The sequence below is a fragment of the Parus major genome, chromosome 12, assembly GCF_001522545.3.
Source record: "Parus major isolate Abel chromosome 12, Parus_major1.1, whole genome shotgun sequence".
NCBI lineage: Eukaryota > Metazoa > Chordata > Aves > Passeriformes > Paridae > Parus > Parus major.
The window spans coordinates 2,562,691-2,589,764 of NC_031781.1; the positions used below are offsets into that span (position 1 = coordinate 2,562,691).

The window sequence follows — 27,074 nt, forward strand, 5'->3', positions numbered from 1 at the left end:
TTTTATTAAGGCTGGCATCCTTCCAGAACTGCTGAACAAACACTTTGGGATCTCATCCTTCATCATGGAGATAAATGCCAAAATTCCGGTCGACTTCAAAGGGGGCAGAATGAAGATCTGAGTCCCCAAAAGACACAGTGGGATTTTTATCTCCTCAACAGGAGGGCCACGTGGGAGGGTTGGTGTGATGGGCAGGAATCAGGACCTGCAGGGAGGTGAGTGATTCCTCAGGGTTCCAGGCACTGGAGGCACGTGGAGCCTGGGCTGAGCCTGCCTCTAAAGATGTTTTCTCTCTCTTTAGATGTGTTGGTAAGCACTCAGGATGTAACAGCTTGCACTGAGCAAGAAAATTCCTTCAGTGATCCAATTGTCCAAATTATTCCTTGCTTCAATCTTTTTTAATCTGATTCTCCAGCTGGAGTTGGTGACATGGAGCAGTGAATGTCCTCCAGAAGTGGAAGGCAAGGAACAAACACAGCAAGGCTGGCAGATAAGGAAATACCTTGAATTAGGGAAGGAAATACCTTGAGTTAGGGAAGGAAATACCTCATGTTAGGGGCACTGAGTAGCTGGAAAAGCAAAGCCACCTCTTGATGTAGAATCTTGATGTGTCAAAGAAAAGCTGCAAAATTTGGGGTGCCTGGAGCTCACTCATTTCCATCCTCATCCATCCCCAGTCCCTTTTTGCCTTTTAGGACTGGTGGTGGATTCTGTTTGGGTTTTATTCCTCCCAGGTCACTCTCCCACTCCATTTCCCTCCAGGGAGGGTTTGGAGGCTCGAATTCAGCAGGGGACTGGAGGGGATTGAGGGGCCAGGCCAAAATGAGGAGTGTGAGCTCAAAGGTTTGCTGGGGATTGGTGGATTTGGGCTGGTTTGGTGGGGACTGGTGGATTTGGGCTGGTTTGGTGGGGATTGGTGGATTTGGGCTGGTTTGGTGGGGATTGGTGGATGGTTTGCTGGAAACTGTTTTGCTGTTGACAGCTGGATGCTTCTCCTGTTCCAAGCAGCTTCTCATTCATCTTGAGACTCTTGGCTGTAAAACATTTTCTGGAAAATTTTAGATAAAAAGCCCAAACAGAGCTCTTTGTTAACTTCCTCTTTCCAAATTCTCCACATCTCCTCTCCTGTCCTGTGTCTCACTTTCTCTTGTGAGTCAATGATGGCAGCCATGCCCATTTATAATTTTCTAATTTAAACATCATTTTCTTACATTATGCCAAGCCAGGCACCAGGTTATTTTAAAGTTGCACTGATTGAGATCATTGTTTTTCCTTCTGCACATTGCTGTGCACTACTCAGTTAATACATGGAAGAAATGATCTATTTAAGAATCATGGATTGAAGATAAAATTTTCCACTAATTAACTCTATTATAAAACATTTAGAAGCAGTTTTTACATTATGAACAATAGTTAGGTCTCCCATACTCAGTAACCTGCTTTTTTTCTTGTATTTCAAAGTGATAAAAGAATATACAGATATTTGTGGGGAGGATGTGTGCAGTACCCCAAGACTCAACTCATAGGTAAAGGTTTCTTCTTTTGATGGGTGGCTTCTTTATAGTTCAACAAATAAACAAAAAATATAAAGTTTTCCTTTGAGCCTGAGATGGGAATTTCATCCAGCTGTGGAGACAGCTGATGTGCCTTGGGGCAAAATATGGGGAGAAACAGATGGCCTTAAAAGGAGAAGCACTGGGGAATAAAATAATTGAAAATTCCAAGCAGGAGTTTATAAATAAAACCTGTGGAAGCTTTCTGTACATAAACAAAAATCCAAGGTAAGGATCCCACATGCCATGGAGAATCCTAAGGGGGATAACCCAGGTAATTTAACTGGCTTTGCATTCACAGTCTTGTTTTGGACTTTGTGCTCTGTGGAAATTCTGCCATGTTCCACAGGGATATGCACATCATGTAAATAAAAAGTGTATTATTTTAAATTGAATCTTACCTGCATTTGTCTGCAGGATGTTTTGACTGTGTTTGTTAGAGCGTTTTCTGCTCATAAAAATTAATAACAGCACAAGTCAAAACATTTAAAAATTCAAATTGCATTGCAGTGTTGTGAACTCCCTTTGAATTTTGCAAATTCCTCAAGCACGTTCTCTGTGGACCTGATAATGTCAGCAATTATAAATATTTCTTCATATAATCCTTCAGTATTAAATAAGTGAGTGTTCAGACTTTCTATTCTGCCTCTTGGTGAGCACTTGTGTGCATCCAACCCAGGCCATTTTATGATTCTGTGATCTTGGTCATTATTTTAATTATTGTATTTGAAAAGTCTTACTTGCAGTAATTTGGCCATTCCTGTGGGTCCCTTCCAACTCAGAATAATCTGTGATTCTTGAGTACTGTGACAAGCCACAACAGTCTGTTGGGGTTGTGTGTCTGTCTGTCCCAAATTTTAATTTATGTGCTGTCAAAAAGGTATTCTCCTCCTGAAACTGAACTTTTGTTCACTCATTGAGGGGGGGAAAAAAACCCCCTCCTTACCTTATATGTGTAGTTCAGCATAAAACATTGCATTTTGGCTTCCTTTCAAGAAATCCTCTTTATTTCCTCATTGGTTGTTTCTTTTCAGTGTCTCTGAAGGAGGCAAGCCCTGATTAAACCAGCACTGCACACATGTCAAAGGCACAGAGCCCTTTCCAGGGACGTTTCTTCATTTTTATGTTGTAACAATCATTGCGACGAGTTTGATTTGCAACTGCTGCCACAGCAACTATTCCAGTCTAGTCAACTTGGAGAAGGTTAAAAATACGGTGGGATAAGCCTGGGCTTCAGCCAGGGAGAAGAATTGTGTTCCTACTTGCCTCTCTCTCTCTCCTGCCCCTCTTCTCCTCGCTCCCCTCGTAGCCACGAGCGCTCTGTCGTGTTGACACTGGCACCGGAGCTGTCTTGCTTTGAGTTTGAAAGAAGCACTTTTATCATTTCTAATAAGCAGCCTAGGGCCAAAACAGACAGAGCAATTTGGAAGGACGAGGTTTAGCAGGAGGCTGGAATTCCCACTGTGCAGCCCTTTGGGAAGAGGAGTCTGGAGCAGTTTTTCATTGCGGTCGTAAGTGATCAAAAATCTGCCCTGCTCGGTCAGCTGAGCTCCACTGGGGTGGGGACGAGCTGGTGGCCACCAGCCCTCAAACACAACAATTGTGATCTGCTCTGTTAGAGCTGTCAGAATTAACCCAGCTCCTTTAGTCTGCTTCTTCAACTTCAAAAGTCATAATACTCCCATATAGCCCAATATTTTAGATTCATTTCTTTTTGTTTAATCCGATTCTTAAAGAATCATAATGTTCCCACAGATCACCATATTTAAGATTTACTTATTTTGTTTGGTTCTTAAATTTCAATAATCATAATATTCCCATATATCACAACTTTTCAGATTCAGTTGTTTAATCTGGCTCTTAAACTTCAGTAATCATAATATTCCCATATACCACAACATTTAAAACTCACTTATTTTGCTCAATCCAGTTCCTAAACTTCAAAAATCATAATATTCCCACATACCACAATATTTGAGATTCACTTATTTTGTTTAATCTTGCTCTTAAACTTCAGTAATCATAATATTCCCGTGTATCACAGTATTTCTCAAGGATGCTGGTCCTGATCATTGTTTTGACCCTTCCAGAGGAAAAGTTAATTTTTAATTAAATGTGCCACCAGTACTGAAGGTGACTTTCCTGATCCAGGAGGATCTTTGTGTGGCACAGATACTTTTTTATCTCCAGTGTTTAACCCATGTTTTGCACAGAGGATTTTTTCATCCCAGCACCTCTTTGTCCTTCATGTTGTCAGTCACCATCAGCATTTCCGTGTTTTGATCCGTGCATCTCGTGACCAGACCCTCAGCTTGTCTTAAAAATGATTTTACTTCATTTCCATCTCCTTTTGAGCTCTCTTCCCCAGTGCTGTCGGTGTTCTGACACCTTCCTTCTCCTGCAGCATGTTTCCACTCTGCAGTGCTTTTAGAGCCCAGTCAATACAATCCTCATCTCTGTTTCTGTGAAACACTTCTAATAAATCTCCTTTAACTCATTTTTCAGAGGGCTGTCACCAGTAATCAGACAACCTAAACACCTTTATCCTTCAGTCTCACTGCTGCATGATTTCATCAGTTTAGGTGCTGCCCTTTGTGGAGATGCTTCTAATTTCCCTTTTTTTTATGGATTGTAAATCAAAGTGACACCTCCATTTTCTCAGAGTAACAACAATTCCCGTTATTAATTTAATTGTGCCATAGTGAATAAGTCAAGGAACACAATTGCATCTCATTATCCTGTTGGTCTGACGTCTTTTGAGTCCAGTTACAAACATGAAGAAATGCAAGATTTATCCCATTCCTCATTGTCTTTCAGCAACCCTTGACTCACTGCATAATCTTCCTCAAGTTTTTATGGCACTTTTCATCTTTGCATGAACTTTTATAATTATAATAACTTGTTACTTGTTCTGCCTTTCGAATGATTTGTTGGGGTTTGAGTTCTTTCTTCTCGTCAGCAGCGGTGCCAGAATTTAAAACCCAAATTCCCCCCAATGAAATAATGGGATGTGCCTGCCCAGCTTTGTACTTGGGCTCCATCTGAATTTCATTTCTCCTTGGTGTGGGAAAAGTTCTAGTCTGGAGATAAATCCCTTTTTGATTGGCTGCTCTAAATAAAGCAAACAGCAATTGTCTCTAAATTAATGGCACTGATGTTATCAGTGCCCCAGATTAGAACTTGGAGACATTGATGGAGATAAATAATTTCTTTCATTGAATGTGATCTTGTGGGGTTTTTTGCTGGTGAAAAATAAATCCTCCTCAGTTCTTTAATGAGACATGAAGCCTAGACATAGTTTTTTGTTCAGAAGGGAACAAAATTAAATTTAAAGTAAATTTAAACTATTTATTAAATGTATTTTTATATATTAATTGAACATTTGGTAAAATAAATTATTTGTGTCTGTATCAAGGGCAAAGCTTAAAATTCTCCAGAATGCAAAATCAAGCTGAAGGGGAGAGTGGATATTTCCATATAAATATAAAATATAAATATAAAAACATACCCATGGTATGGGTATGTTTTTATATTTGGGCATACCATTTTTATATTACATTTATATACCATTTTACATACCATTTGGGCCATACCATGCTCCTAATGAGACAGAGAGATCCAAACCAGTAAGGTTTGTGATTTATAGATTTATAGATTTATTTATAGGTTTATATGTGATATATTATTTGGTTTAATATTGTGCTGGTTGTGGGACATTAACCCAGCTTTTGGCTGGTTTGGAAACCATTATTAATAAGGGATTCTAATCCATAATTCCAGATTAGAAATCTTGCTGTAATATTTTAGAATATTCTGTGTATTTTAGAGTCCACCTGCTCCATCCTTTAGGAATGAAGGCAGCAGTTTGAATTCTCATCCCAGTGTGATCTGTGGTTGTCACTGCTGTCCTCAGTGGCACTGCAGCTCAGTCTGGAGATCTCTCCAAGCCATTCCTAAACTCAGAATCCCTCCACACCATCCCTGCCAGTGCTGGGGGTTGTTCCTTCTCCTGCTCACAGCTGTGTGACACAGCTCAGGGGGGAAAAAAGGGGTGGAAAAACAACTTTGGGGAGCAGTTTGAGCTGTGTGGAGAGAGGCAGTGCAGATGTGGTGTAACATCCTTCCCCCTGAGCAGACATGACTAACCAGACTTTGTCTGCTCCCAGCAATTAAGGACTTTGCCAGGGTGTGCAGGGCCCCATGCGAGTTGCAGCTTGTTCCCAGCTGGGAGAGGAGTTTTTCAGCTTGTGCACAAATGTTTTAGCTGTTCATGGGCTCTTCCTTTTGGGGCTTGCTGGAGAACTTTAATTTTTCAAGGAACACCTCGGTCTTCTCTTCCAAAAAGCCTGTGGATTTTGGAATTCCCTGGAAGCAGCGCTTTGTACAGCCCAGAAGCAGGCCTTGCTTTATATGAGAACAAAATCCAGTGCTGTTTATTCATGACCACAGCAGCTTTCTGTCCTGGCTCACAGAAAGACCCTGAGCACCTCTGCTCCCATTTTTACTTTATTTATTTTATTTTGGAGACTCCTGGCTGTGAATTGTGCAGGGCCATCCCAGGGTGCAGGCTGAGACCTGACGCTCTGCAGCTGATGGCAGGGGCAGCTTTTTGCACAATTAATGAGAGAAGGAGCAGGGAAATCACTAATTAAAGCTCAGACAGAAACAAATGAGGTTCTTCACGCTGGATGGGGTGCTCACCTGGCTCCCTGGCACTGAGGGAGTGCTTTGGGAGCAATCCCTGCTGTGCTGGAGAATCCTTCACCTCTGAGGGAGGCTGACAGGCTGGACACACCCAGGGAATTTTGACAAGGCCTTCATGCTCTCCTGTCCCTCATTCTGGTAATTGCAGATGTTTTCTGAAGTCCTGAGTGCTCTTCATCCCAGAAAATGAAGCGTGCAGATGCAAACCTGAGATAGGATTGTGAAAGGCTGGGTGTTTTTTAGCCCCTCAGTAATGCTGGTTAATGTTATGGAACTTCTGTTGTTGTTGGGGTTTTACTGGGGCTGCACAAAGGGACACCAAAGTTTCCATGAGCAGTTCCTTCCTCTCCACCATCACTCTGAACAATGTTTGGGTATCAGAGCAGTAGGAAATGAGTGCATCACACCAGGACAGCTTCATTTAGTCCTTTAGGAACCTTTTGAACTGGAAAACAGCTCCTTGGCTTTCAAAACAAGGATTATAAAGCATGGTTTTGTACTGATTATAGAGCATTTCTTTATTAAAATAATTAGGTGGTATTTGTTTAAATATTTTAATTTGCTGTTTAGGTTTTTCAGCTGGAAGTGGAGCTTCACTGCAGTGCATGCTGAGCAGCACATGAAAAACAAATGCCAGCCCTCTTTCCCATAGCAATCCCCCCTCTGCCACCAAGAAATAACCTTTAAAATAAAAAAGATTCAGTTAAGATGCTAAACCCACTGGAGGATTAAATTGTTCATGCCAAATATGACTAATTCATCTGAGCAGCATCATAATGGCAGTACAGCTTAATTTGTTTAATAACCTAAGTTATAACGTTGATAATTTGTCTTGGGGAAGGAAGAAATTGCCTGTTTAAAGGAGCTTATTCATTTAGGTGTCTGATATGTGAGCAGGAAGATTCTTAAAGCTTGCTTTATCTTAAAGAGTGCACTGGTGGAGCTCTGATTTGTAAAAATCACCACTGTAAACAAGTTTATTCTCTCCATTATAACTGTGTGTGTCTGGAATAATTTATCAAGGTTGCCTGTGCCAGGTGTTGCTGAAAACAAACTTTTATCCGTGGAAGAAACAGCTCCTGACTTTAAAGGTGAAGGAAAATCTTCACAATGCAGCTGAACTATTTTCAGTGTTCTGCAGAGGGGCAAAGAAGAATGTCTCTAATTCAGATTTAGCTCCTTAGAAAATATCTTCTGCTACCTGTCATAAAACATGGAACAGGGAAAACCAGCCATCCCTGCTGTGGAGGAAATCAGAACCTCAGGTTTTAGTTACAATATAAAAATTTTATATACTGTTCTGAGGACAAAGAAGTCCTTCAGCAGAAGAATGATGCTGTTATTTATCACACCAGAAGAGAAATATCAGAGGAACATAACAACTCTTAAATAAATTTTGTGCTAAAGTAGTAGCACTTGAAAGGTTAACACGGGAGAGGGGGTCTGAAAATACAGAACTGACTTTTCTGAGCTCCCAGTGAGGATGTTTGGGTGGAATCCTGCTCCTGGGAAAGCTGTACTTTGTGTTACATGTCCTTTGTGGGGTTGTTTGGGTCGGGGTTTGGGTTTTTTTGAAGTCTCTGCATTACACAACAGTTGAATGCAGCGCTGGCATTTTGCAAGAGTGTTCCACTGAGCCACAGAAAGGGAGAGGAAGATTTGGTGTGGAAACAGGCTGAGAATGAGGTGATTCCAGGTGGAGATGAGGTTGGGATGCAGCTTCCAGCATCCCTGGCAGTGCCCAAGGCCAGGCTGGACAGGGCTGGGAGCACCTGGGACAGTGGGAGGTGTCCCTGCCATGGCAGGGGTGGAGCTGGATGGGATTTGAGGTCCCTTCCAGCCCAAACCATGCTGGGATTCTGTGATTCCAGAAGTGTAATGTTAATTTAAATGTTTTAAAAAGTATGGATCTGGTTAAAAAAAAAAATAATAATACTATGTGTGTGTGTGTGTGTATGTATTTATTTTTTTTTTTAATTTTTTGGGTTTTTTGGGCACCTGTGAAGGTGCCACTCATGGCATATTCTATTCTCCAAGAGCTGCTGGAGCCTGCTCCTCTGGCACCAGCCTGAGCTGGAGTGGCAGTTCTGTGCTCTGGGATGTGTCCCTGCTGAATGCTGATGGAGCCTGGAATCACCTGGGAATCCCAGCATGAGAGGGGCAGCCCTGAGGGCCCTGCAGTGTTTGAACATTTTCTGTTTGAATTAAAACCCTTGATTGTTTATAATTATCCAAAACAACCTCATAAGTGTATTCCAGATCTTTCTTTGTGGGGGAAGAAGAGGTGAAGTGACAAAAATGAGATATTTAGGATAACGTAGATTTAGTGCCATGAAGAGGTAAAATTTGTTCTCATAGTACAGGAGATCTGTTGCTTGTTTTAAGATGAATTTTATGGAAAATCCTCTGCACATCCTAGTTCTGTATTCTCATTTTGTGACCACACTCACTCTCTCTGCTGCCTGCAATCAGATTTTTAAAGTGGCTCCTCACTCTGTCGCTCCCAGCTGGACTCACACGTTCTTTGTGATCCCATAAACTCCTGGGATTGCAGTCACAGAGGGGGCCAGAAGATCAAAAGCACCCCAGATGGAGGGGAAAAGGGAATTCTGAGCCAAAACAAGCTGATTGCCTTGCAAGCAACTGGGAGCCTCTGCTGGAGCACATCTGGGCCATCCCTGAGCTCCGTGGGGTGCTCGTGCTCCTGGGATCCACAGCAGGGCTGCAGCTGGGCTTTGCTAAACCTGCCTGGGCTGAATAAACCTGGAACATGCCAGGATTGGTTTGGAGCTGGATCAGATGGCAGGGACTGGGTTTGTTCCTCTCCTTTGTCAAAGCACAGCAGGGTGGGTTTGATTTGGGAGCTGCTGCCCAGAGCCACCCATTGCTTGGGGTGGTTGTGGACTCCTCCAGCAGCTTTGGGATAAGGTTCTCCCTCCATCAGGAGCTTGGGAAAACATTGCTTTGTCCCTGGGAATGAAAAATCAACAGCACAAGTGGGCACCCACTTCTGTCACAGCAGGTCCAGATAAAAATTGGGAATTAAATAAGATTTGATAGCTGGGAGACAGCTACTTGCAGGCAATCTGTTAGTCCAGCAGATGTTGAAATCCTCTGGTCAGAAAATCAAAAGCAATTTTGAAAGGGTTTGCAGAATCCTGATCCCTGCAGGAGCCTCCAGGCCCAAAATCTCTGCACAGTCTCATCAAAATTCTTGTTTGTTTCTGTATGAATTGAAGTGTTACAGGAATAAATCTGACACTTGGACAAGTTTTCAGCAGAATCTGGGTTGGACATATGGTTTTAAATCAGTACATAAGTTTTTCAGTGAAGTTGAGGCTGCCTCTGTTTATTGTTAATTTATTGATAGTTTATTGGTAATTTAGTGATAATTTAGTGATAATTTATTGCATGAGCCTAGCAGATGTTTCCAGAGCAAGGCAAGGTGCTTGCAGAGGTCTCTCACTGCTGAGGCATCTTTTTGCTTTTTCAGGATTTTCTGTCCATTTGAAACAAAACCAAACCAGAAACCTGATCTGTCTGTTCTATTTCTGGAACATCATTACCTTACCTTTAATTACTGATTTTTTTTTTTCCTCTTTGTGCTTTTACACCAGCACTTGCAGTTTTCTGGGTAATATTTATTTTGATAAACCTAATGGGAAAAGTGACAGGATCAGTCAGGAGGGAAACTGCCACATAAGATTTTAAAATAAATGGATTTCTCTTCCCTAAGTTTCTGAAGTATACAACATGAAATAAATCTGATAATCCAGTATCCTCTGAGCATTTAACACTGTAAACTGTGTTCTTTTATTCCCTCAATTTAGATTTACAGAAATTATTTTAGTTTCTAACTATCTGAAGAGCATTCCTCCTGTAGAAGAGGAGAGTGGAGAAAGTTTTCCCTTCCTTCTTGCCACCTCCTCCACAAGACAGAAATGTTGTGTATACACCACATGAATCTCCATGGAAGCAATGATGAGATTAGTGAGGTCACTGGATAAATCAGAGTTTTAATGAATTAATATTTTGATTGGATTTCAAGTTTTCTATGACTTACGTGTTACAGACAGTGCAGGAGAGGAAGTCTGGTTGTACTAATGCTCAAAATTCACATTTCAGATGACATAACTGCATGTGGGACGTGTGTTCATTTTTTCTGCCAAATGTTATTTTCTGAGGATGGGAATTGAGCTGTTGTTTGGTTTGGAATTACTTAGAATAATGCATATTTTGCCTGTGTTTGCCAGCTTTGCTTTGTGAGGATGCAGTGTGGTTGATCAGATGTGAAAATGCTGAAATTTGACTCATATCTGGGTTAGGTGGCCTTCCAATAACACTTTTTATTGTTATGGGAATGTCTGTCTCCTCTGAGAATGATCTGTGCTCTTTAATCAGTCACTGAAGCCTCAAGGATTTCTGAGAGGGTTTTTCCCCCTTGTAGAATTTGGGAATTTTTGAAAAGAAGAGGAAGATTTTCCCAGTTCTCAGGGACACTGTCCCTTCATGATCTGATTTGCAAATATCAATCCAAGTTCCTTCTGCCAGCCAAAATCTCTGATTCCACGGAGAGTGGTGGGATTGCTCCTCCCCACAGCAAAGTGTGCCCTGCCTGGGCAGAGTTTCTTTGGAATAAATGAGAATTATCTGGTTTTTAGGTGAACAGAAGTGTAGAATTCAGCATCTTGTAGCTGTTGGAAAGACTGGGTGAGTGTGCTGGTCTTGCCAGGAGGGTGTTGCTGTGCCAGGGGCTGTAAAGAAGCATTGTGAGGATGATGATGATGATGATGATAAAAGAAGATATATTTATGGATTTGTGGCAGCTATGGGCTAATTTAACCAAGATGATCCTTGTTTGGAGAGATGATTTAATCTCATATTTGGATGTACAACCACTGGAGCAGGGTTCTTGGAGAGGCTGTGAAATCTCAGCAATGTTTAAAACTCAGCTGGACAAAGCATTCTGGAATTGTTTGGTGATTCTGTGGGCAGGAACCTGAACCCCCCAGGCTGCTGGCCCTGCTTTGGGTGCAGGATGCACAAAATCATCTCCAGAGGTGGCTCTGGAGCTCAGGGACTCTGTGCCCCCATCTCAGAGCACTGAGTGTCCCTGAAATCCCATCTTTTATCATGCCTTGATTGTTGGTGGCTTCTTTATTCCTGCAGTTGAGAGGTGGAGTGAATCTGCTGCTGGTTTTTAACCTGCTTGATTGCTGTGACCTGACAGCTCCTTTTCTGACAGCACTTCTGCATCTCCTGGGAGTTAAAAAGATGCAGTGGGACGTGGCAAATTATGGATTTACAGCAAAACAAATAAAATTGGGCAAAACAAATAAAAATGGGCAGCTGGAGTGGCACAGGCTCAGGGGTAGAAATGGTTTAATTAATCTGAGATCCATTTATGTATCCAATCCACATTTCCTGTACAAGCCTTGAAAGTAAATTTGCTTTTATGTCTGTATTATCAATTTTTTGGCAGGACTTATAAACATGATTAATATAAACTTAGAGTTTTATTTTTTAATGTAAAACCTGGGCACATCAAAGGGGGAAGGTGATAGAAGAATTCAAATATACACTATTATATACTACAATGTTTTATTTTCATTTCAGTCAAAGGTTTATCAGATTTAATCATTCCTGTGACAGAACTTCCATTAATTGTGGCTTCCTTCAAGCACACGTGGTTGTAAAATGAAGTTGAAAATCCCCCACAAAACAGAATAATGGCAATCATCAAATGTGTTTATTTATTTTCCCACTTGTCTGCAGTTTTTTAAGAGCTGAAAGAAAAAGAAAAAGAAAAGGCTGAGTAGTAGAAAATCTCCTTTTAGAGATTTTGCCACAGCTCCAGTGCAAAATGCCCTTTTCAGCTCAGAGCACTTCCAGACAGGAGAGAAATTGGGTTTGTGTTTGCTGCCTCTGTGCTTTGGGATTTCTTTTCCCTCATAAAACAAGGAACAATGGAAGGAAATCTGTCTGAGGCATTTTTATACCAGAAAAACCCTCATGTGCATTTTTTGTTTGTTTCTTTTTTTTTTTTTTTTCTGTATTGTTTCATTAATTGTTAACCATGACAAAAAAAAAAAAAGTCCTTTTTGTGAATGTTTTCATGTCATTTTCTGATGAATACCTGGGAAAACTGCTCTAAACCCAGAAGGGACTAATTACTGCCTGGTGCTACTGTTTGTATATCTGCTTGGAACTGGAGATATTCAAAAGACTTTCTAGCTTCAAGTTTATTTGTAAATAAATATTTTCTGTGCTGTTTACTTGCCTTTTTCTGGTTTGTTCTTAAAAATAGCTTTCAAAGCTCTTCAGATGCCAGTTCCACAAGATATTTAGGCTTTAAGGCCCCTCCCAACCCAAACCATTCTGTGCTTTTAAGTATTGTATGTGTATTTTAAAAAATTTCCAGCAAGAGGAACTTGTAGAAAAGTTGCTGTTTGTTGAAATTAAAATGAGAATGCCCCATCACCCTGACCTTTCAAGCTGTGGCTGTGGGCTCAAAAACCAGAATTTTGGAAAGGCACTAAGGGCAAAAGCAGCAGTCAGGGCCACCAGCAGTGAAAAAAAACCTCAAAAATAAGGTACAAGGTTGATGGGGTTGATTTTATTGCAGGATAGTGAGGGAGAGGCTGTGGGGGAAGAGAGAGGAAAAGAGAATTTGTGGAGGTACAAGGGATGCCAGGGATTTGTCAGCCAGGTCAGGTAGCTGGGATTGGGCCACTGTGTGCAGGGAGCTGGAGAAATGATCCACCCTTTTCTCCTCCTGCCTGAATGAAGAAAGAAATGCACTTTGTACAAGCCTTGGATTTCATTTATTTCTTAGGTTAATTTCTCTGTGTGTGTGTTTAAGTTTGGAATTTGTGCATGAAGGATGAAGTATCTGACAGTTAATTATTCAGATTATGGCCTGATTCTGGGTATAGTTGAATTAGAGGAGGTTAGAAGGTAGTTTTGAAAAAAGAATGGGTAGGATGAGGTCTTGCACTGGGAACACAGGTGGGTCCTTGCTGGAGTGCATTCCCCAGCTACAGCAAACCATAGGAGAAGTCCTAAATTAATAAATCATTAATTTTATAATTGTAATAAATATAAAATTTATTTTTATATATTTTAATAATGTATAAAATAATAGAAAATAATAAAGGCTGGGTAGCCCCAGTTTTGGAGCTGCTGTTGTGGAAGTTCAGTTTGCAGGTCCCAGGTGCTGCTGTGGTAGGGAGGAAATGCAGGGCTCCCAGTTCCATTGGATTTAGTGAAAATGCAATCTGGAGCTGGGGAAAAACAATCAGTGGGAATTTGGGGGCTTTCCCCCACCCCACTTCATTCTTCCTATTATTTATTATTTATAGAAACAATATATTATTTATTTTATTATTTATATAAACAATATATTATTTATTTTATTATTTCTATAGAAATATATTATTTATTTTATTATTTATATTTATATAAACAATATATTTTATAATATAGTATATATTTTATAATATAATATTCTATTTTATATATTTATGATATATTATATATTTATTATAATTTATAATATATTTCTATCTATTTACAATATATTTTCTACATTTATAAAATATGTTTATATATGTTTATAATACCTTTTTATCTATGTATAATAGAGTATATTTTATCTATTTATAATGTAATATATTTAGAATATATTTTTATATTTATAATTTAATATATATTTATAATATAATGTAATATAATATAATATAATGTAATATAATATAATGTAATATAATGTAATATAATATAATATATTTTTATATTTTTACATATATTATATATATATTTATATATATTTTATGTATTATTTTATATATATTTATATATATTATTTAGATAGATAGATAGATAGGTTTATATTTTTTCTTATATATATTTATTCTTGCATCTTGGCCAGCAAGAGTGCTCTGAGCAAAGCCCAATCTCCCCTTGGTGCAGAGCTCTGCTCCTCCTGGGTGTTCACTTGGGGTTTTGTCCTGTGGGGAAGGGGGATGGGAATTGTTGAATATGGCAAAGGCTGGGAGCTGAGGGAGATGAGGGAAGTGCTCACTGTGCAGAGAGAGGGAGATGAAAGGTGCTGAAGTTTGTAATTATCCCCTCAGCCTGTCTGCACAGGCTGCAGGCTGGAACCTGCAGGGGTTTCATGAATTTGGAGGTGCAGTTTCATTTCTGGTGCTGTTCCTGCCGTGCAGGCAGGGATCAGCAGCTCCCAGGGCTGTTTGTGCCACACTCACGGGGCTCTTCAGCCACATATCCACACTGGAAAGGGATTTAGGCTGCCCAGAATCCTCCTGGATCTCCTCTGTGGTAAAGCACAGAGCTGGAACTTGATTTACCTCAGATCTATGAAAAAACTCACATTTTATTGCTGTAAATAGCAGAAAGTTGCTTGAATGTGTTCTTCTTTCATTAAAAATCCTGATTGTTCCTAAATCATGGATTGAATTTGATAATTACTCTGTGAAGCTGTGTTCTCATGTGATCCTCAGCTGTGCTGTTTGATTGATAAAACATTTCATTTTCAGCCTTTAGAATTTTACTCTTTACCCCTTACCATATGTGAAGCATTCATAACCCAGCAAATCCTGTGGTCTGCATAAAAAAACCTCCTCCAGCTCCTCCTGAGCAGCATCTTTTGCTCCATGTGTCTAAATTCATCTCAGTTGTGCAGAAAACAGCATATGTGGGGCTTGCTTGGCATTTTGGAGGCAAGGAACTGCTCTGAATCCCCTCAAGGTACATCTCTATTCCTGCAAGTTTATTTGTAAGATAAACAGGCGTGATCTGATTGAACCACAGATGTTAATTTGGAGATGCAAGGCCTGGGTAGGTGAGCACCAGTTTTGGAGCTGCTGTTGTGGAGGTTTAATTTGTGTTACTGTGGTAGGGAGGAAATTCAAAACTCTCTGTTCCATTGGATTTATTGAATGCACAGTGTGGAGCTGTGGAAAATCAATCAGTGGGGAATTGGGGGCTTTTCCCCCCTCGTTGTTCCTGTCATTGACAAAAATAATAGTTGGCCTTGCAAGAAAACGAGTGTGGGAATCCTTCTCTTCTCCTGAACAGCTGGAATTTGCATGTGGAATTTCAGGAGCTCTCCAAAGAGGCTGGACTGCAGCAGCAGGTATTTGAAGGAACAGGTGAATTCAGATAATCTGCCCAGGTTTGTGCAGGCTGGGCTGGGGCTGCCTCATTATCCTCCCATTCTCTGGCTTCTGCCTTTGCCTGTGCCTGTGTTTGGGTTTGCCTCGCCCAGGTGTGCACAAAACCCAAATTCACAGCTTGCTGTGGAAATCAGACTCTTCTGACAGTCATTTCACACATTGTCTTTCTTGGCTTTCTGTATTTTGTTCCCTCTCTGTTGAAGTAATCCCCAGAGTTTGCAAAGTCATCATCTATTAAAAGTTTAAATGTCTTTTTTTGAAAACATCCATTGCTCTTAGTCAGGAGCCTGTGATAATTCAGCTGTCAATATTTCACACAGCTTCCTTTGCACAATCCCATGGAGCTCGTTTTCTTGAAGGAAATTTGCAATTGTTAACTTCTGTATATTGAATTTTTCCCTTTTGTTTTGGATTTTCTTCTTCCCTCTGCATATACTTTATTAAGATACTGCTACTTTGCTCTTTGTAAATTGGACACAAAATGCTGTGCTGGAATTTTGGAAGTGTCCAAGGCCAAGCTGGATTTGGATTGGAGCAGTTTGGGATAGCAGAAAGTGTCCCTGCCCATGGAATAAAATGAGCTTTAAGTCCCTTTCAAGCCAAGCCATTCTAGGGTTTAATGGTTCTGAGTGCTCTGAGGTTGCACAGAGTGTAAACTGTCTTCTAAAACTCTCTGTTCTCCTGGAGAGAAATTAATTTCCAAACATTTGAAAATCATCCTGCTCAATGCAGGACGTTTGGGTGTTGGTTAAATACCTGGGAACCTCATTTTTAGTGTTTCTGTGACTATTTTTTGTTAAAAGCCTCCTAGGAAGGAGCTGTGCTTTAGGTAGGAGAGAATTTCCCGGTCAGGGCTGCAGTCTGTGGGCTTTGTTTGCAGCCTCTGGGCTGGGGGGACTGTCTGAACTTGGAGATTTCTGCTTTTCTCTGGCTCCAATCATACCCTAAACTCTATTTAAAGATGTTGGGTTTTGTATTTATTTTCCACATCCTTGACCCTGACTGGTGAGCTGGACATTTGTGTTTGCCTTGGCAAGCTCCGAGCTGCTCATCTAGGGCAGGATGCAAACTTTTTTTTTTTCTTTTTTCCCTTTTGTAAACAAACTGTTCCTTCAGTATTTTCCATAAGGATTTACACCACCATTTTGTGGAATGGAGAAAATCTTGCCATTCAGGGTTTTCCTTTTCCACAGCACTTGATTTGATGTGTTTCCCTAGGCTGGATTCGAAGAGCTCAGGACATTTTTCAATTCCAGAAATAGACATTTCTCTCCTGCAAGGCTTTATTAAAGCTATAGGTCAATAGGCATTGTTGCCTGTGTAGAAAAGGGGTTATTTGTATTTTTTATTTGTCTCCCCAGTGCAGTGAGAACAGTGCCCCATTGTCCCAGGCTCTGTATTCATGTAAAATACTGCTTTGTGCCCTGAAGGATTTACAGCCTAAATAACTGCTCGTGCTCTGCTGCCAGGGGGGGGCTGATATATTTTAGTGGTCAGGATGTAAAATGAGAGAATAACTCAGCTGGCCACTTGATGCCAACACACAAGTTGTGTTTTGGAGCAGAGGAACTGGATTTTATTTTCCCTGGGACACAGAAATGCTGCTGCTCCTTTGCTCAGGTCGTGGCCAGCCAGGGATTTCTGTGTGCTCTGCAAAAAATGGCATTTATGTGCTTCTCAACCAAACCACTTGTCCTGTGCCATCTGCAGCACCCTGCAAGTGTTGCAGATCATTTAGGCAAGTTTGAAATGCTGCCAGTCCCAGATGCAGTTTTATGTATTATAAACTTGGTGTTACTGGTACTAAATCCAGCTCAAGGCTGAGTGCCCACCCTGAGCTTAATCCAGGTGGGAAGAGGGGTCTTTGCTATGAGCTAAACCTCTAAAATATCAGAAAAAGTGTTTTAGGAGCATCCTAAACCTCTAAACCTCTAAAATATCAGAAAAAGTGTTTTAGGAGCATCCTAAACCTCTAAACCTCTAAAATATCAGAAAAAGTGTTTTAGGAGCATCCCTAAGCCTCTAAAATATCAGAAAAAGTGTTTAAGGAGCATCCCTAAGCCTCTAAAATATCAGAAAAAGTGTTTTAGGAACATCCTAAACCTCTAAACCTCTAAAATATCAGAAAAAGTGTTTAAGGAGCATCCCTAAGCCTCTAAAATATCAGAAAAAGTGTTTTAGGAGCATCCTAAACCTCTAAACCTCTAAAATATCAGAAAAAGTGTTTAAGGAGCATCCCTAAACCTCTAAAATATCAGAAAAAGTGTTTTAGGAGCATCCCTGTTTCTCAGGAAGCAAAAGCTTGGAGGATGTATTGAGAATATGTTCTGCTCCCAAATAGCTCTGCAAATCCCTGGTCTGAATTTCTGCCACTCCACCTCCGTGTGTTCACCAGGACACCTCCATGTTCTGTGAAAATATTCACTTTTCCCTCACTTTATAAGCACTTACTGGCCAAGGGCAAGTCAGAAAGTAAAAGTACAATTATGTTATACTGCAGAAAAAAAAAAAAATGGTGTCCTTTAATTGTTTTTTTAAGCAGTAGAAAGGTACAAATTTCCACATAACTTCTTGTCCTTAAGTTGCTGGTTTTGAGAGCTAATATTTAAGTGTAAAATGAGCAATTAATTCTTCATGAGTGTCTGGCCATTTTTCTGCAGTGTTTGGTAAAATAAGCTGTTTATTAGAAGTGATTACTCACGTGAAGTGTGTGCCAATGAGTCAGCAAACCAACCCAAAATGTCTGGGCTTCCATCTGAGCCTTATAAATGATATTAAATAGCAAACATCCAAATGTATTTATAATTAATATATATATATTTAATGTCATTGTTGTTAATTATTAATTATTATTAATAATTTATTGATAATAAATAGCAAATAGCCAGAGTGACAGACACTGAAAAGTAGATGTTAAAAATACCCCCAAGATGACAAATAATTATTGGTGTGTAGATTGTTAACAGAAGAGAAAAACACTGAATTTTCTGTAAAGCTCTGTTGGTGCTAGTCAACAGCTCATAAAATGCTATTTATTATTTTCCTTTTAAACAGCAATGTGAGCTTTTAAGAGTGTTTTAAGAGCATATTTCAACTCCACAAGCTAAAATTCCTTTTTTTTTTTTTTTTTTTTTTTGTTGCAGATCTGGGATATGAGTGATGATGAAACAGTTTGAAATCAGGTGCTGAGGAGGAGGAGGAGGAGGAGGAGGATGCTCTGGACTGCAGCCCTGCCTTTTATCTCTGCTTTGAGGAGTTAATGATTGCTTACCCCTCCTGACTGCTGGAAAGACAAACAAACAGAACCCACGTTTTGCCATGAATAACTTCACTTTCAAAGCAGTCTCTTATGGACAGAACTCTCCATGTTTTCGTTTTTATTGTGTAAATAACTGGAGCAATGTGCTTGTGTTTAAACCTGGTCCTTCTTTTTTTGGGTTTTTTTTTTTTTGGGGTTTTTTTCCAAGTTTCTAAATATGGCTTACATGTAAAAAATGCTGCTTAAGTAAATTTGGGTGGTTTGTTTGGGCCAGGTTTTATTTTGCTTCTCAATGGTCATGTCCAAGCAGCATTTCTGAATGGCTTTTTTCATCTCTCTCAGATTTGAGGCACTTGAGTTGGAATTTGTTCAGGCTGATCATTTTCTGCTCTTGGGGGTTAAATTTAGTGTTTCTTGGTGGGCAGGAGTAGGTAAGGACCTGATCCTGCTGCCTCCACCACAGGAATTATTCACAAACACGAATTTCAGGTGCAGTTGTTCTGGATGTGGCCATGGAGTTGTTATTCCCTGTGAAGATCCCATCTTCTCATGCCATGGAAACAAAGTGCTTTGACTGATTTTTGCCCAGGAAAGATCAAAATGCATTTCTATCATGATCAGGCTCCCCTGAAGCTCAGAGAAAGCTCTGTTTTATGGTAAAAAATTGCTTTAGGAGGTGGAGGGTCATTGATTCAGTCAAAACCTGTAGGGAAATGCTTCACTGAAATGAGAAATTTGTTCTCTGACTTTGCTGTTCTCGGGTGTGGCCATGCAGAACCATGCAGGTGTTCAAAAAGAGCAATCCTCTTTTCCTTTTTGCTTCATTTCATTGTTTCAAGTGGCTTCACAGATTGTGGCTGAGCACAAACAGGAGTTAGAGAATCCTCGAGTTTAAAAAACAGCTTGAGGAAAAAGGAGTTTTAAAATACCAAAGCACATGACTGCAAAATTGAAAGAGAATCTGTTGGTCTTAACTTGGAGTAGGTTTTAGAAGGAAATTTAAAATCCCTTTAATAGCTTTATATTGTGGGGTTTATGAGTTAACTCACTTAGAAAAAATGCAAATCACTTTATCTGCCAAGCAGCCTCTATTTCCCAGATATATTATGAAAATTAATTGGTCAATCCAATTATTTTAAGTTCTTTCCTTAACATAAGTCCTGAATTTTTTTTTTTGGTAGAGAATTTCCCAGCTTCTCTCTCATCAGAAGAAATTCAGTCAGGTCAAGGATATCTGCAGCTCCCATCTTCTGATCAGAAAATAGATTTACTGAAGCCTGCTGGGGTTTGCACCAAGTGTCTGAAATAGCCAATATTGTCTAAAGTAGCCATGATTTCTATTTATTTATTATCATAGTCATTATATTTTCATGATTTCTTACCTAGGGGAATGTCTAGCTTAGGTAACTTAAGTGTAATATAAAAATATATATGAATGCAATATATTCTGGAAATCAGAGTAAATCATCTCTTGGTGGTCAGGCACTGAAGACTGAGATTGAAAGCCTGAAATGTGCATTTTTAAAACAATTAAAATACACCATGACTTTGCAGCCATGGTTTCAGCCATGCCACAGCCCAGCTGGAGCCGTGGGTTGGTGCCAGGGCAGTTTAAAGGGAATAATCTGCTTTTTTTCATCTTTGGGAGTTGCTGACCGTGGAGTGTGAATGGCTGCAGTTTGGGGTTATCTAAGACTTGAAAGCTGCACATCTTTCTGAGCCTGGTGAACGTTAATGATTGTTTGAAATAGCTGGAACTCTGCTGGGAGGTGTCTGTGCAGGGCACCAGAGGCTCAGGGCTGGGGCCACCTTGGCCTCCCTGGGCATTGCAGTGGCCCAGCTCTGCCAGGCTGGGCTGCTCCCAGGGGTCTCTGATGTGCACAAACCCTTCACTCTGGCTCACAACAACTCCCCTGCTCGGACTGAAATGCTGTTTTTCTGTTCTTTGCCTTTTACTGAGTGAGAATCCATTCCAGTGAATGAATGAATGTACATTCAATACTGATAGCAGATAAACATACATGTGTGTTTGCTGCCTTGCATGCACAGACCCCAGCTCCAGTGCTTGCTGTTCCATGGGACAAGCTGAACTTTCCCTTTCTTCATGGAGGAGCTGAGATTTGAATGTTATTTGTGCTGCCATGGCACCAGTGAAGAGAAAAATACTGAATTGTCTCCATTGCTGCCAGTCAACAGTTCATAAAATGCTATTTATGATTCCCTTTAAACAGTAAATTTAAGAATTTAAGCAGTGAACAGTGAAGAACCTGAACTTCCACTGGAGAACCCAGCCAGGGCTTCCCAGGTGTGAACCAAATCTCTTGGGAAGAGGGAATGAGCAGCCTCAGAGGATCCTGCTCCTGTTCTTCCACTATCTGATAGGAATACACTGGCACTGTGTGGCAGCCTGCAGCTGGGACACCCCTGTGCCTCACCTGGGGACATGGAATTCTGCCAGAAGATCTCAGTGGAGAGCTCTGACACCCTTTTGGGCATTAAAGAAACTGATGGAATGACAGCTTCAGTTGTGATTGCACCCTCCTGCCAGCTGGAGCTGTGCTCCAGGATCAGCCCAGCACTGTGTTCTGCTGGCTGAGGTTTAGGATTTGTTGTGTGATCCATCAGTGAGGAGCTGGAGATTCTGTGGGTGTTTTCCTCCTTGGGACCATGGGGAATGGATTTCCCTCAGGGACACCTGGGAACACTGCACTGCCACGGCCAGAACCCTTCCCAGGGTGGCTCCTCTGAGTCTGAAGCCTTCAGCAGTGGGATATGTGAGGGAGAAAAGCACAAATGTGAAAATCTGAGATCATGGAGCAAGATCCATGATGGCCCAGACAGGTTGATTGATCAGGAACCACAGGAGTTGCATTCCCAGGAAGCTGATGGCTCCCAAGAACTGAAGAGATCCTGCTCCAGTAGAAGGCAGCAGCACTGGAGGCATTTTGGCACAACAAAGGAAACTGCAGTGACTGTTCCAGGCTTTAAAATCACTGAGTTTCAGCTTGGACAAATGTTTTCCCTTCCCTGTGTCCTCAGAGGAGCCCAGTGAGGTAAAGTAAAACTCCCATTTTGTCGTCTTTGATATTCTTACCCCACTTTCTGCAGGTCCCTGCCCAGGGCAGGGGGTGGCACTGGATCATCTTAAAGGTCCTTTCCACCCCCTTAACATTACATGACTCTAATCTTGTTCCTTTGTGTAAATTCTGGCTGCTCACCTTACATAGCTGCAACAGAAGGATTTGCAAAATTCAGTGACTCTGCCATCTGTGAGCACTTTATTTTGGTTTTTCACTTGTGCTCTTAGTTAGAAAACTCACTGAAATGGGTTTTATTCCTGAGCTTTGCTCTGTGGAATCATATGGTAATGCTTGTTTCTCCCTCTCAGTGAATATTCCTGGATATCTGCTAGCTTGCATGTCTGGGGTTGCTGATGGAATCACAGAAGCATTTGGTGGGAAAAGACCCTTTGGGCCATCAAGTCCAAGGCTCAGCACTGCTGCTCCGTGCTCACCCTGCTCTGGGGCTGTGCTGGGCCACAGAGAGCTCACCCATTTCCCTTTGAGCAGGCACACCATGGAAGCAGTGAGGCTCTGGGATGGCTTTTGGGAGCAGCCTTTGCTGTGCAGGATTCTCCCCGAGGCTGCCTGAGGTCACTGGTGGTGATCAGGGACACTCTGCCTCACACAGAATCCACGAGTTCACTTCTCTACAGTTCCTCTTCAAAGCAGAACCGAATTTTAAGAGTTGCAGGCGAGTCCTGGCTCTGGATTCTTGTGGGAATAGGAAGGATTGCTGACATTCTCACAGAAAAAAATCCATTTCAAGCTGGCCCACAGCCAGCCTGTCTGCTCCTTCCAGGCTGTTCCCGGTGTCCCTGGCTCAGGGATGCTGCTCTGGGACTCTGCATTCAGGGTGCACACAGGAAAAGAGAGCAGCAGCAGCTCAGTGCTGGGATTTTTACTGCCAAATTTTGAATTTCTTCTGGAAATAACAATGCAAGGCTTTCCTTAGAAACAAATAAGCGTTTATACTCCAAAGAGAGCCATTAAAGAAGTATTTGCAACATGGGAAATTTTAGCTGACTTCATAAGAAACAGAGTCTGGAAGATGTCTCCTGCCTGTTACCATTTGGCTTCATTAATTCCTTTTTTTCTATTTTTTTTTTTAATTTTTTATTTCATTTTCAGTGCAGCTGATGTGCTCATGCATATCCTGCCAGAATGAAACTTTCCTTCCAGAGGCTGTTGTGTGCACCTTTGCTTTGCACAGCCCCTGGATTAACTGTTTTAAAAGGCACAAATACTACACTAGGAGGACTTTGGGCTGTGCCAGGGTGTGAATTCCTCAGCCATGCAAACCCTGCCTGCCTGTCCCATTCCCAGCTCTCCTTCCCCTGCAGCTGCCTGGGCCTTCTCCAGATCCCAGCACCATCACACAGGTAATGCTTTATGTTTGGAATTCATCTGGACCTGCCCTCTCTCTTGCCTCTTCAGCTTTCCAGTACAATCATTTCTGGAAAGTTCATTTTCTTACCTGTGCAATGCTTGGCAGGTTTGGGAGTAAAATAACCCTAACAGTTTATTGACTTTTGTTTTTTTCCTCTTTCTCATTTTACTGTTACTGAGAACCTATCAAGAATCTCTCTGGGCTTTGTTCTCAGTTAATCCTGGCTCATGTTTTGTTGCCATATTGAAGGTTTAATAGCCAGGTGTGGCTTGTGCTCCTCTCTAGCCCCATTTCTCTTCAGGCCAGCACTGACACCCTGCAGTCCTCATCCTTCCACAGCTTGCAAAGGAATCCCTGGAATGGGTCAATGGAGGATCATTTTAACCAGGCTGAAGCTCCTCCCAGAAAATTTAAAAGCGCTGAGCTGGGATGTGCTCTGAGCACCTTCAGGTATTCCACGTCTTAGGGCAGCAGGTTTTTCACCTCATTTCCCAGTCCGGGTGATCTCACCCCAGAATAAGGATGCAGATGACTGCTCCAGCCTTATTTCAGTTCAAGCTCTAATTGCAGCCTCGCTAATTACATTATCAGCCTGTTGTGACTTAACCACAGCACTTTCACAAATGCAGTGGAATTATTTAGGATAGATTTTCAATTACTTGTCAGAATTTAACCATTTAACAGATTCTTCCTGCTTAATCAAGCCAGCACTCCCTTGCCACTGGAGCTCCCTGGGCTCAGGGAGAAAAAGGACATTCAGGAGGTCTGGAAGCAGCCTGGGCTGTGTTTCCTGGCTGGCAGGGAGCACACACTCCTTCCCTCCATCTCCCTCAGCTCCCTGCTGCCTGTTTCCTCCTGCTCTGGGCAGGGCACTGATGGAAGCACAGTGGGCTTTGCCTCACCTTAAATGCAAAAAATGTCAAATTGCTTCTTAACAAAATATTGGAGTGGGCTAACAGGAAGGGATGGGAGCAACCATACACAGTGCTGTGCTGCTCCAAATCCAATCAGATCCAAATCAATGAGTTTGCAAAAACTATTCCTTGTCATTTCCATCCTCTCCCATCCAGTTACTTTCTGTTCTTACATTCCTTGGCTGTGGGCTGCTGCTTCAGTAGTCTGAGCATGCAGAAATTGAGGCTCGTGTGTAACTTCAGCCTTTGGCTCTGGGACACTTTAGCAAGATCTCAGCAGAATGATTCATTGTTTGATTTGTTAGTGAAACACCCTGCACTGCAGAAATAGGCAAGGGGAGACATTAAACTGCAGGTCTGTAGGTTTTTGCCTGAATTCCTCCTTTGGTCCGATGGAGCTCATGGTGTCCTGGTGGTGTTGACTCGTCCCCCAGCAGCTGCAGCCGGCGCTGCAAGGCCCAGGGCCCGTGAAATGCAGGCTGGGCCCTCACTGCAATGCTTCTGCTTCCCCATGGAACCAGGCCAGAGCTGCCTGGAGCCGAGCTCACGGAACTGTTTCCTCATTGGGAAGGAAGGAGGAAGCTTCCATGTCTGCTGCTCTGGAAGCATTTGGGGTTTTGATGGGTTTTGGTGTCCTTTCTTTCCTCTTTTTCTTCTCTTTTTCCGTTTCTCCGCACATCCCCTGAGGGCTCTCGGTCACACCCGCCCTCATTTCCAGGGACAGACTTCCCTCAAATCGGCAGGGAGGGATCCTCTACAGCAGGCACGATTTTCCTTGAGGTTTTTCCTTTGTCTGTGACTTTATTTTCATTTCGTGCTTCCAAGGCTGACTTTTATCCAGTAATTCCGTAGGTGTTGCCACTTCCTCAGGAACCTGTGACTCAGGCGACGTTTAAATGCCATGACATCACCAGCAGCTCCCCCTGGAATTGCTGCTTTCCAAAAAAACCCTCTTGGCTTTGCTTTTAATACTCCCAGCTCTGCTTTGAGGGTTTTTGTGTGTGAGGGGGATGAGAGGGTTTCATTCCTTAAGGCAGCCCTGCCATGGCTGAAATGAGGGATCTGTGTTTCCCCACCACTATTTATGAATGAAGTGGTTGTAGCCAGGCCTTTGTGGAGGTTGTGCTCCTGTAAATTCACTTCATTCACCCCTGGTGTGGGGAGGAGAAGGGCTGAGCATGGTTTCCCAGCCTTGTTTTGGAAGCGGCTGAGCCCAGCAGCTCCAGGGTGGGTTCCAGAGCCTGCTGGCCCAGCACAGCTCCATGGGAGCTCTGGGCTGGCCGAGGAGCAGCTCTGGGGCAGGGCAGGCTGTCCCCAAGGGCAGTGGCAGCAGCAGGGCCTGGGGAACATCTGGGCAGCTGTTTCCTGCTTGGCCAGCGGCCCTGGCCACGTCAGTGCGGCAGGAGGTGCTGAGGAGTCCTGACAGGAATTCTGGCCACGGGAGGAATGTCAGCGTGGCTGGCTCCTGGCTCAGGGTGTCCTGGAGCACAGCATCCCTTTGTTGGGGCTCTGCAGGACTCGTGCAGCACAGCCTGTGCCTCTGCTGGGCTCTCCCTGAGCAGGCAGGGCCTCTCTGCTGCCACTGAAAGCAAAACTCAAAGGGAAGGGAAGGTCAGTGGCTGCTCCAGGTCAGGGCTTTTCTTCCAGTGATGTCAAAATCTGGCACTATCACGAATTAAAGTTATTTTTCAGTCTACACGTTAGACCAAAGTTCTCAAAAAAAAAGGTTCTATATCTCTTCTGCATCTCTTTCTGCTTTTTCTGATTTTATTTTTTTTTTAATTCACCTTACCTTCCTAAAGTTGCTGTTGAGTTTCCCTGGCGTGCTTAATTTTCTAAATTACTTTATAAATTACTTTTAGCAAAAAGCTCTCACTCGTGTCCCAGCCAGTGGAGGTGTCCCAGTGATTTATCATTTCTGGCACCAAGCTGGGGACAGGGAGATGCAGGTGCTGTGAATGTGATAACACCACAGTTATTTGGTTACACAAAGGCAGTTTTCCTCTGATTAAAACATTTGCTGTTGCATCTCTCTTGCGTGCATTTAACCACTGATTTGTGATTTTTCTGGGCTGTAAATTCTGTCCTATGAACTCAGCAACACCACAAACTTAAGCCAGGGGGTTTTTTTGGCCCTGATTTGCAAGGGAGGGATGGAGCAGGTCACAGCTTTGCCCTGTGGCTGGACAGATCCCGCTTTCATTTCCAGCCACGATGGGACCCGTGCATTTCTTTTCCTGTGGATAGTATTTGGAAATGTCATTAAGAGATTCCCAGAGATAACTTCAAGACAGCAATTCCTAAAAGTCCTCTGGGAGCAGAGAATAACAAAATACCTGTTGGTGTGAGCTCCTGGAGAAGAATGGGGCTCAAATGTCACTGGGTGTCAGGAGGGGCTGGCACTCAGGACAGGGGGACGTGCAGCACAGCACGTTCCACACCATCACCAAAGCAATTCTCCTGCTTCAGCTGTGAGTGATTCCAGAAATTTCCTAAGCCAAGGTGTTCCAGCTTTCCCAGTTTGGAGTTTAATGTCACCAATTTTTAAATTGCTTTTTAAAGCACCGCTTGTTTGGATCAGGGTTGTGCTCCCTGTTTCTGTCCCGGCCGTGGGAAGTGGATGGAGGCAGAATTCCCTGGGCTGTGTGGGGCCAGGGAAAGGCCCTGAGTGCCTGAGCTGGTTCAGAGAGAGGGTTTGGCACAGCAAGAGCAGAGCCAGTGGGGGCAGCTGGGCAGGAGAAGCGACAGTGCAGATTCTGTGCAGCTCTGCCCCACCTGTGACACTGCTCCTTGGCCCAGGAATGCTTCCTGGAATTCACTTGCCACAGCTTTTGTTGGATGCCCAGCTTGGGATGCTCTTTGATGGTGCCATAAACTGGGTTTCAAACTCCTGAGAGAAGTCTGATGTCAAATGTAAAGACAATCTCACACTAAGCATGTATTTTTAAAAGTTATGTGTGTAAAAGAGGATTAAATAAATCTGTTAACTTTCAGCTGC

At 42.2% G+C, this 27,074-nt stretch overlaps 1 protein-coding gene across 5 annotated transcripts in view; it reads left to right on the top strand.

Moving 5' to 3' along the window:
• ATG7 (autophagy related 7) overlaps positions 1 to 27,074 on the top strand; it is an 81,301-nt gene extending 54,227 nt beyond the window's left edge. The window contains exons 18-19 of one of the 5 annotated variants that reach the window (XR_004499204.1): positions 11 to 215; positions 302 to 4,833. Coding sequence is in view for 4 of the 5 variants with exons in the window: in XM_033517473.1 (XP_033373364.1) it covers positions 11 to 121 (111 nt within the window). In the remaining variant the exon portion in view is untranslated. Of the gene's footprint in view, positions 1 to 10; positions 4,834 to 11,873; positions 12,533 to 15,356; positions 15,446 to 18,597 lie in introns of those variants that run through there. The other 4 variants (XM_015640764.1, XM_019008083.2, XM_019008085.1 and 1 more) reach the window with 4 other exon arrangements.